The 11,664-nt window shown below is 40.6% G+C and overlaps 1 protein-coding gene across 1 annotated transcript; it reads right to left on the minus strand.

The window, feature by feature from the left end:
* Nucleotides 1–7,101: 7,101 nt before the first annotated feature.
* CNR1 (cannabinoid receptor 1) lies at nt 7,102–8,520 on the minus strand. Its single transcript, XM_062187601.1, has one exon. The coding sequence runs from the start codon at nt 8,518–8,520 to the stop codon at nt 7,102–7,104; it is 1,419 nt and encodes a 472-aa protein (XP_062043585.1).
* Nucleotides 8,521–11,664: the final 3,144 nt, after the last annotated feature.

The raw sequence follows: 11,664 nt of genomic DNA on the forward strand, positions 1-11,664 counted from the left end.
TAAAGAACACAAATTTCATTTATTTGGCATACAGAATGAACTTGATATAGTTCTTGAATTGCAGCTGTCTGGAAAATAAAGGGAAGAAAGTGGAAGCATCTGGTTAGAAACATGAACCTCACCATATCCCATGCTCCCTCAATGTGGTGTGATGAAAACATCTATGGCTCAGAACCAGAAGATCTGGAATTGAGATCAAGAAACGCAACTTACTACTATCTATATGAACTGCACAAGACACTTGATCTCTTTGAGCTCAATAATAAGAGTACTTCAAAAAGTTCACAGAGGGGACCAGCATTGTTGTGTAGCAATGCTGGCATCCCATACGGATGCCAGTATATGTCCTGGCTGCTCCACTTCCAATCCAGCTCCCTGCTGATGGCCTGGGGAAAGTGGCAGAAGCAGTGGTTGAATTACTTCAGTTTCTGCCACGTATGTGGGAAACTTGGATTACGTTCCTGGCTCCTGGGTTTGGCCCTGGTCAGCCCTGATTGTTGTGGTCATTTGGGCTATGAATCAGAGGATGGAATTCTCTCTTTCCTTCTCCCTATCTCTTTCTCTCTCTCTGTCTCTATCTCTCTGCCTGCCTCCAAATTTTAAGTTTCTTTTGGTGTAAAACATTTTGAATCCATGCAAATATTCTTCATTAATTTTCACACATTTCCCTGAAGTTCTTGAAGACCCCTTATACATAGAAATGTACTTTAAATATATGAGAAATGGAGCATTGTTTTTGCTAGGCATCCTGGTAGAGAGAGGTAGAATTTGTCACCTTTAAACCTGCTAGCATATGGGAAAAGTTCCAATAAATACCTGTATTTACTAAATATAGTTTTAAAGGAACAATGGAAGGCAGGCAGGCAGGCAGGCAGGCATTGCTGTTTAATAAAAATAATATGGGCTTTGAGATCAGCAAGTCCTGGTTTCTAACCTTAGCTATGTGGTCTTTACCTCACTAAGCTTGCCTTGTATCTATAACATGAAGTTAGTAATATATGAGGGGACTTTGAAAAGTTTGTGGAAAATGGTTAGTGCAAAAAAAAATGTAAATCCTTGAATAGTTTTTTCTCATAACACACATTTTCAATGAACTTTTTGAAGACCCTTCATATGCAGGATTTCTGTGAAGGTAATTATATATATATAAAGTTCTGTGACAATGCCTGCCACACAGTAGTCACAACAGAACATAGCTTCTTGACTTCTGATCATTAGCTAAAGAAGTGGTGCAGAGATTAATTGAATAAGATAAAGTGAAGAACTGAGCATGAATTAATCCTAACACTTTACATTGATGTAGTCCTCATCAGTTTTCAAAGCTCTTCAGAACATTTTACATCATCTGATGTTACTAATACTTTCAGAGTTGCATTTTTACAGATGAGAAAATTCAATCAGAGGTTATGGTTTGTCCAATTCCAAATGGCTAGAAACTAAGTGATCCAGAACTGCATCTTGGGTCCAATAATTCTTCCTCCAGTGAATTTCCCAGCACAGTAGCTGCCTCCGTCCATCAAAGCTGGGCATCTTTGACATTTGTCGTGATTCTGATGTTAGCCAAAAAGACTGTGTTGTGTAAGGAGCAGTTGAACAGTTTCAAATGGATCAGGCTTGCTCAAAGATGTAAAGAATTCTATTATTATTATCATTATCAAAATAAACACTTAATCATCTGTTTCTTAGGGTTAAGAGAAAAATTAATTGCTCTACAAATATTTGAGCACCTATATTAAGAGAAAAGAGCAAGGGAAAACAATACTTGGGAATCTCACTTTCTCATATTTTCTCTTACTCTAAGATTGCAACTTTGATTACTCTCCCCATTTGTCAGTTCCTCCCTGTCCTTCCCTTTGACTTTGGATATGCCATGGGGAACTATGTGTCCTCTACTCTCACATATTATTTAACTGTACTCAGTCTTCAGAAGTAGTTAACACAGTAGCCCAATGACCTGGACTACTAAGATGTTCTGAGTCCTGCCCATTGCACACATCTCATCACCTCCTAAGATGATCAGACACATAACATTCCAAATCTCCCTTATCAGCTTTCCAGGCACAGGGAGTTGGGGAACAATAATGATGTGTGTTGTTCACTTTCTATAGTCCCATATGGAGTCAAGGACTTCCCTTGCAGTACCTTTGATCCAGGAAAATGTTTCTCACAGAATATTCTAGAGCTGAGGGAGGGATTTTCTAGTTGGAATCAGTATGGGAGACACAGTGGGGCATCCGTGAGTCTCAGCTTGTTGTCTGCTTCCACATAATTCTAAATGTATATTGCAATATATGTGGTCACACATATCGATTGGGAATCACTTTAGAGATTTTAAGATGCTCCTTGAAGGTATTAAAATTAAGTACTTTTCTCCCATGAAGTCTGAGTATGAAATTTAAGAGCTAAGAATAGATACAATTTACTTTTTGTTAAAAGCATTCAATTTATGCACTTAGCCACAGTGTTTACTAAAAAAAAAGGCAGAATTAGCAATTTTGATTACTGGTATTAAAAACAAAGATAACCTATTTTCAAATATTCATCAATTCATTATTTTCAAAATGGACTACAATACACTTCATTTCAGACAGTAATATTTAAACTTCATTGTATGCATTTTTAGTTCATTATAAAAATTTAAGTATTTTCTCTTATTTTCAAATAAAAATTGTTTGAATTTTAAAAAATTGCTATGAAACACATATCTCTTGTACATGGTTCAGAATATATGTTTATAATTTTTTATACTTATATTTTATCATGGCTAGTAAGTCCCAATTTAATCTATGCATTGTGAATAATACATTTGTTTTAATCCACTGCAAAAATCCTTAAAATCTTTAACAAAATAATGCTTTTAAAATGTATAGCAGCTATTTCTGCTTTATTGTGTAAATGATGTTTTGCAAGTTTTTTCCAGCGTTAAAAATGAATATATTAACCTGGTATGTCCCCACTTTTCAAATAAAGTCATAAGTGCTTGTTGAGGAACAAATTAGTTGTTCAGCAACCTTTGGAATATAAATACCAAGTGTTTCAGCATCAGACTGTGAAATAAGGCAGAAATCAAAGGCTGTTTATGTTCTTTCTGATAATCTAGAATTTTTATTTGATTCAGGTAACTCTGGACAACAGACATGATGAGATGTTTTCTCTCTGAATAAATAACAGCTTAATTACATCATCGAAATAAAATATACTATGGGCTTAATACATTGTAAATATTACAGAAGTACTACTTTGTTATAGTAATTTAATGACTGAAGCTACATTTAATAACAATCTTACCAATACTTGTATACAAAGTATTATACAGATTACTAACGAAGATATTGCAGCAGGTGCAAAGATGTTACCAGCTCAACAAACATCTAACAATACAATATTCTTCTAAGAGGAAAAGTAATAATGTTAGATTTACAGACAATAAAGAGTTGTTGTCCACTTGAAACACTTGAAATAAGAATCCAGATAATCTGGTATCTTGAATCATTTTATTACAAGAAAAGGTTTTCTTTCTTGGGGACTCCAATCCCCAGTCAGCCTCGTACAGTAAGTTTACATGAAGATATCTCTTAGGATGCCACAGCAATGTCAATAAACACTCCTATCTGAAAATCACTGATTTGTAGGCCACTGCTTAAACATCTGACTCTTTTTAAAACCTATTTACATACATTCAGCCCAAATCAGTAGATAGAAATGTTTTGAATATATTACAATAGGCATTGTTAAACATTTCATCAGAAGGCCAGTGCAAGACAATTGTTAATAGCCTTGGCCTGGCATTGAGGAGATTTTAAAATATCATACAAATGTACAGGTAGAGTGTGAGAAATTTAGTTAAGTGCATGATGTCGGTGGTCTTTTTTACAGACATGGAATGGCAAAAATTAGTCAACAGGACAGTAACAGAGTGCTACTCATCCAGGGCCTAATTCTCATCTGGGGGCCGGGCCTATTTCCTGCAGAGTGTGTTCAGCCAGCAGAAAGTCCTCATCATCTAATAGCAGATGGACCTGACTCCAAGTGACACAGAGGGTTGGAGAGCCACTCCAGTGCAGGCACACATCTGGAACACTTCTCAAGTCCCTATCTCTTCTACAGATATTTCATAGGTAATTTCAAAAGCAGAGATTCTTGGAGACAGCATTACTTGTCTACTTGAAACTGTTAGTCCAGGACTGACTCCTCATTACAGAGACTTGCACAGGTCGGCAATCTGGCCCTTTCTGAAGATGTGTGATGGAGAAAGCAGGGTCAGGACAAATATGTCATCCTCAGAGGAACGCATACGACTCTGAAGTCAGGCCTGACAAACGCTTAAATTTAAATCATACTTAAATTAATTTGCCAAATTAAGGGACTAATTAATGAATGATACTAATGAATTGTATTCTCCAATGGTAATACATTGGAGGGAACATTTTACTCACTGGGGTTAGGAAATGATATGAGTGCCAAAGTGAATCCAACTAATTTTAATGTTTTTTAAATGAAGGTAGTATAACACATACATGATATTTCACAGGTATTTCTTAGAATATCAATAAGCACCAAGTTTAGTGCTGTCAGCCCCATTGTCCCTTAATTTATTATATATAATTTAGGTCTTGAAAGCACAACACACTATAAAATCTACATGGCATATGCACAGATACAGTTTCAAAAATGAATTCTGGGAATTTTCTACATAAAAGAAGAATTTTGTCTCCACCAGTTCTTCAGAGCAGAGAAAGGAGAGGAGACACGGCCTGGTGAGCTCTGACACACGTGGATTAATGTTCAGGGATGATGTAGGTCAAAACTCTGGCAATTCTGAAATGAAAACTAGACCCTGGTGAGTTTTTTAGTCAATAATCTTCTCTCCTTCTAAAGAAATCATATTTATCCTTTAGCACCTTGAACCTCATCTGCATATTGCGGAGAGGTAAAGTGAAGGAACAAGCAGGCAGATTCAAACTGCATGGAAAACTGAAAGGGTCCACACTTGGTCCATAGACCATTTTCTACCTTAGACTATGAATTGCAAGAAAGGAGCTACCCTAGCAGGCTGTTTGGGTATCCCAAGAGCTGGAAATCACCAGATATATGCTTGCTCTCCCAGTTTACTTCATGCTGTGCCAAATCTTAGGGCCCTGGAGGAGTTGTGCTTTTATCTCTATAAGGATATTTCTTGCAAGCAAGCTTTGGGAGGTCAGGTGGCTTCTTAAGTGATAGCATTCCTTACTGGAAAAGGGCCCAATTCTGAGCATCCATGACACCATTTAGAATATGAGAATGGGGCTTAAGAAGAAAGCAAACCCCACTCCTCATTATGCCTTAGCATATATTGCTAACCATGTGCAGAAGAGGAGCAGCCCAAAGTCACCCAGAGAAACCCAGGTGCTGAGCTATCACCAATGCATCTTGGGAAGAAGCTCAGATGTCACAATCCCAGGTGTGTGGCTCCTCACTGCCCTTTTCTGTTTACCTCCTGCTTATTCTGGCCTCGTTAACTGTCTGGGCCAAGCCTGGTAGTCCTCCTTTAGTTCAACACATGCACAGGGCCAGTTAATCCAGAACCCACAGGCACAGTTGAAAGCTGTTACCATTAGAGATCTTTAAAACCATCTTCCTTTTAACGACTTACATATCCATAGCCTAAATCAAAACACTCTCATTTCTTGACAATACCACTGTAAATAAAAACCTCCTTTTCTGAATATCTGTCATTACTTATTCCTTGCTAAACCCAAGTCTTACATAATACCTGAAGGAGAATTTTGTTACTACTTGACTCAATCTCTTAAGGGATGTGTGTGTGTGTGTGCGTGTGTTGGGGGTGTGGTGGTTCTGTATGGTTATGGTCAATATTGTTTATCAACAAGTTTCTGGAAGAACTCAATTTTAGAAACTGAATTCATGTGCAAGAGTGCAGCAAGTGGTAGGATTTACACTTGTCACAGTTTTCTCACTTTATGACATTACTATAACGGTTACAGAAGAGAAACACACATACACACAGTTATATTCACATTCACACACAGTACAATTTTACTGATCCAGACAATGCTTTTTTTCAATTAAAAAAATGAAGACTGTTGTTTGGCTACCCAGGCATGAAATCTACTTAAACCTGGGAGATAAGAATGCAATACTCGTCAAGTAAACAGCAACTCCACAGTGACAACAATATACATTAAGATTGACACATGCTGTCTTAAGAGGTCCAGTAAAAAGCTAAAGACTAAAGAAAGTCAGAAATGTTAGCCCAAAAAGTCAATATGCTTTCTCTCTTCCATTCTGATTATAACCCAGTACTCGACAGAACACTATAGTCCAGCAGATAATAAATGTCCTTCGAGGAAAATGAAAGGCTAATAAAATATTAAGTGTAAATGAATTCTGGTCAATACTTTGGATAGTCTTCAAATTCTTCCTGTTATAACAGTAAAATCAACCTTTACTGTTGTTTCAACATCAAATTTAAATAGAGATATTTTAAGAAATAGTAGGGTTCCTAAAGTCATATCATGGGCAATAATACAAAAAGGGGGTACCATGGGCATATTTCTATGGCACGCATTCCATTGTTCTCATGAAAGTTGACCTGTCAGTTTTTCAGAACAAAACAAATATAAACAACACACAGTAAACACTGACACACAACTCACAGGACACAACACAGTTTATAAAATGCCTCTACTTTAGTACTATAACTTGTAAAAATGGACACCACTGATACTACAGATACACTTCACATTATAATGAAAGTTGCAGCGACAAAGGCATTACTCATTTGATAGCATTTTTCTATGGGTATGTAGACTTCAAACTGTGTAGCCAAAGATTTCCCTCCTATTTCCTTAATACTTCGATTGACTGTTCAGTCATACAGGCAACAGCCTTTCTTCACTATAAACAACCTGGTGAGGGAGTCTGAGGACCTACACTACTGAAACGTCAGCAAAAACTAATAAACGAGTATGGTGGCAATCACCTTTCACTGAGCATGATAGACTTAAAAAAATATAACCGATGAGACCACAGACTCTTGCAGGTTTTGAACTTAAAAAAGAATTTCTATTCTATTCCTGCACTGCCAGGGAGGCATCAGGCTCACAGAGCCTCGGCAGACGTGTCTGTGGATACAGACATGGTCACCTTGGCAATCTTGACGGTGCTCTTGATGCAGCTCTCTGCAGCCCTGTGAACACTGGCAGCGTTGTTTGCGTGCTTGTGCAGGCAGTCCGAGTCCCCCATGCTGTTATCCAGAGGCTGGGCGGTGCCTTCACACGAGGGGAACATGCTCCGGAAAGCATGCCTCAGGTCTTTGCTCCTCAGAGCATAGATGATGGGGTTCACGGTGGAGTTCAGCAGGCAGAGCATACTACAGAACGCAAACACCGTCTTAATGAGTTTGTTCATCTTCCCAAAGACATCATACACCATGATCGCAAGCAGAGGGCCCCAGCAGATGATCAACACCACCAGGATCAGGACCAGGGTCTTGGCCAGCCTAATGTCCATGCGGGCTTGGTCTGGCCGGGTCACCTGCACCTTGCCATCCTCTGATGTGTGGATGATGATGCTTTTCTGGGTGCCGCGCTGAATCATGCGGACCGCATGGCTGTGAGCCTTCCAGAGAATGTACATGTATGCATACACGATGAACAGCAGCAGCACACTGGTCACCCCGATCCAGAACATCAGGTAGGTTTCGTCAATGAGCGGGAAAATGTCTGAGCAAACGGACTGCAGTTTCTTGCAGTTCCATCCCAGGAGAGGCAGCACAGCGATCACAATTGCTATGGTCCACATCAGGCAAAAGGCCACCACAGCCTTGGGCCTGGTGACGATCCTCTTATAGGCCAGGGGCCTGTGAATCGATATGTACCTGTCAATGGCCGTGAGGAACAGGCTGCCCACCGAGGCAGTGAAGGAAGCCGTGACCCCACCCAGTTTGAACAGAAACACGTTGGGGCTGTCTTTGCGGTGGAACACATGGAAGTCGACGAAGCTGTAGACAAAAATGACGCTCCCCAGGAGATCTGCCACTGCCAGGCTGCCGATGAAGTGGTAGGAGGGCCGGCAGCGGAGGCTGCGGGAGTGCAGGATGACACAGAGCACCAACAGGTTCTCCAGAACCGTGAAGGTGCCCAGCGTGAGGGACAGCACGGCAATGGCCAGCTGCTGGCTGGGGTTCAGGATCATGAAGCATTCCATGTCCATGAAGTTCTCCCCACACTGGATGTTCTCCTCGTTCTCCTTGTAGGATGAGAGAGACTTGTTGTAAAACTCGGTCATATTCAATGGATCTCCCGGGACCAGCTGGGCATTGTCTCCCGCAGTCATCTTTTCTTGGAAGGGACTTCCACGAAAGGAAGTTAATGGAAATTTCTGTGGGAAGTAGCCTAACTTGGACGCCATGTCACCTTTGATGTCTTCGTACTGAATGTCATTCGAGCCCACGTAGAGGAGGTCTGTGGTGATGGTGCGGAACGTGGTGTCTGCGAGGCCATCTAGGATGGACTTCATAACCTCAGTCTTTGATCACGCCAAGCTCAAAACGACTGAGAAAGAGACCCACAGGAGGGAATCCTAACAGGAGGGAAAAAAACAAGCTGAATGGAGAGAAAACCAGAACAACAGAAAGCAAGCAACATTGAATACACTGCAAATGTGCACCCTCATGGTATTTCCCTCCAGTCTCTGAACACAGGTCACATCTTTGTCAGATTCAGCCAACAAAAGGAGCCAGTCATCAGAGAAAAGCACCCCCCCAAAAAAAAGTTAGGGGATGGAACAGCACACATGAGAGACATATGACTCTTTTATTATTGAAGCAGTCAGATTGAAGTCGCCATGTGAAACCTGCATGGGTCTTCAGGGTTGAATAAGCCAAGCTAAATCAAATGCTTCTTGGGAACGGGGCCATCAAAGAAGGAGGTACCTTTCTCTGAAGGGAGGAGAGAACTTCCACTTTGACTATGACCCTATCGGAATAAGATCAAAGTCAGCAAACTTTAAAGGCTTCCATAGCCCTGGCAACTCATGACTAGAGCCTAGGGAGATTACTGACGCCATGAACAGGAGTGTCAAATTGTTAAGTCAGCAACAGAAGTCACTGTGTACTTACATCCCATGTGGGATCTGTCCTTAATGTGTTGTCTAATGTGCAGTGATGCTATAACTAGTACTGAAACAGTATTTTTACACTTTGTGTTTCTGCGTGGGTACAAACTGATGAGATCTTTACTAATTATATACTGAATCGATCTTCTGTATATAAAGAGAATTGGAAATGAAAAAAAAAACCTGGTGTTAAATTGGAAATGGCATAGAAAATTAATTTTTTTTAAAAAAAATATTATGTAGGATCTCTGTCTTTAATGTGCTGTACACTCTTATTTAATGCTATAACTAGTACTCCAACAGTATTTTTTTTCACTTTGTGTTGTTATATGGGGGCAAACTGTTGAAATCTTTACCTAATATATACTAAACTGATCTTCTGTATATAAAGAGAATTGAAAATGAATCTTGATGTGATTGGAAGGGGAGAGGGAGCGGGAAAGGGGAGGGTTGTGGGTGGGAGGGAAGTTTTGGGAGGGGGAAGCCATTGTAACCCATAAGCTGTACTTTGGAAATTTATATTCATTAAATAAAAGTTTAATAAAAAAAAACACAAATGCTTCTTGGGCACAATGTGCACCTCACAGTCATGTCAGGAAGCATTCAGCACCCGGCTGCTATTGTCACATACGCAAGAAGTCCTATGCCATAGGGGCCAGGAAGAGCAACAACAAGTCACCTGGTCTCTGCTTTTGAAGACTACAGCTTATCAGATGGGTAAGATTAAGTGTATAAGAAAACCAGAGTCCAACGGAGTAGAGAATCAGGTGTTGAGTTAGGTAGTATTTGTGTTAAGTATAAAAAAGGAGGAGGCTGTTAAGAACCAGGGTAGCTCAAGGCTATGGTGGGAATATGTGCTCCACCAGGAAAGTTTTCACCCAGGTAAGGGGAGTTTTGGTCTATACCCTGGCCGAGATGAACTCCTAAAGTGTTTATCCAACTGAGAAAAATGGCCTAAAGGCCAAATTTGCATGGAGGCATAAGGAAGACCAAGATTGCTAATACTGGAGAGGGATGAGAGTGGAGGATGCTTTGTGATAGCTCCCCTACTGGGCACTGTGGGGATGTAGCATGCCAGGTGACAGCACACAGGCCTGATGGAGTCCAAAACTTTCCATCTGGATGACAAAGAGGAGGGGACCAAATTTTAACACTCTTCAATTCTAAGCTAAGTGATTTGGTTTTTTTAAAAATAAATGGCCAGAAAATAGATTTGACGATTTATAAATGTCTATTTAAAATGCAGCTATTGGCATGCCTGCATCCCATATCAGAGTGACTGGGTTTAAATCTAGGCAATGCTTTTTTTTTTTTTTTTTTTTTTTTTTTTTTTGACAGGCAGAGTAAGACAGTGAGAGAGAGAGACAAAGAGAAAGGTCTTCTTTCCGTTGGTTCACCCCCAAAATGGCCGCTACAGCCGGCGCTTCGCTGATCCGAAGCCAGGAGCCAGGTGCTTCCTCCTGGTCTCCCATGCGGGTGCAGGGCCCAAGCACTTGGGCCATCCTCCACTGCCTTCCCAGGCCACAGCAGTGAGCTGGACTGGAAGAGGAGCAAGCAGGACAGAACCGGTGCCCCAACCGGGACTAGAACCCGGGGTGCCAGTGCCGCAGGCAGAAGATTAGCCTAGTGGGCCACAGCGCTGGCCCCTAGGCGATGCTTTTGATTTCTGCTTTCTACTAATGTGCACCCTGGGAGGTGGCAGGTGAAGTACTTGAATCCTTGCTACCCATGTGAGAGACCTGAATGGGCTCCTAGCTGCAACCTGGTTGAGCTCCAGCTGTTGAAGGTATTTGGAGAGGGAGCCTGCAGATAGAAGATGTATTTCTTTTGCTTACTTTCTCTCCTTCTCTTTCTCTCTCTCTTTCTCTCTCTCTTTCTGCCTTTCAAATAAATTTTTTAAACTTTTAAATAAAATATGCCTGTTCATCTCTCTAGTTTATAAAAAAAATATTAGAAGCCTTGAGTGACACAATTAATCACAATTAATCATAAAAACAATTTTTATTAATTATTGTTTGTTGTCTTTAAACATAGCACTGTATATTGGGAGCTGGAGATAGTTTTTACCTCGGAACAAATGAAAAAGTTCTGAGTCCTCTTGTTCAAATGCAAAGATCCTAACTTTCTAAATTCATAAATCATTCACGAGTGTGTTCATCCAGTCAACAAAGGATGGAGCACCCACTCTGTGCCAGGCACTGAACGAAATGCTAGTGTCTGGATAGCATCAAGAAAGAGTCGCTGCCCACAGAGTGATGATGGGGACATGCAGGGTACTGTGGGGGCAGACAGTCTAGGGGGCTGAAGGAGGCTTCCCCAAGGAAAGAATGTTTATGCCAAGAACATGTAGCATTCATGTGGGTGGAGACTGGAAACAGAACCAGAGATGAGTTTTAAATTAATACCTCAGTGTCGTGATTTAAAAAAAAAAAAAAAACAATTTGGAGCAGGCATAAAGTGCTAAATGTGACCCATCTTCCTACTGTCACTCCAAATCCAAGCCAGCATCGATGCTCACCAGAATTGGGGCACCTACCTCCTGACCAG

This window comes from Lepus europaeus, chromosome 3, assembly GCF_033115175.1.
Source record: "Lepus europaeus isolate LE1 chromosome 3, mLepTim1.pri, whole genome shotgun sequence".
Classification (NCBI taxonomy): Eukaryota; Metazoa; Chordata; class Mammalia; order Lagomorpha; family Leporidae; genus Lepus; species Lepus europaeus.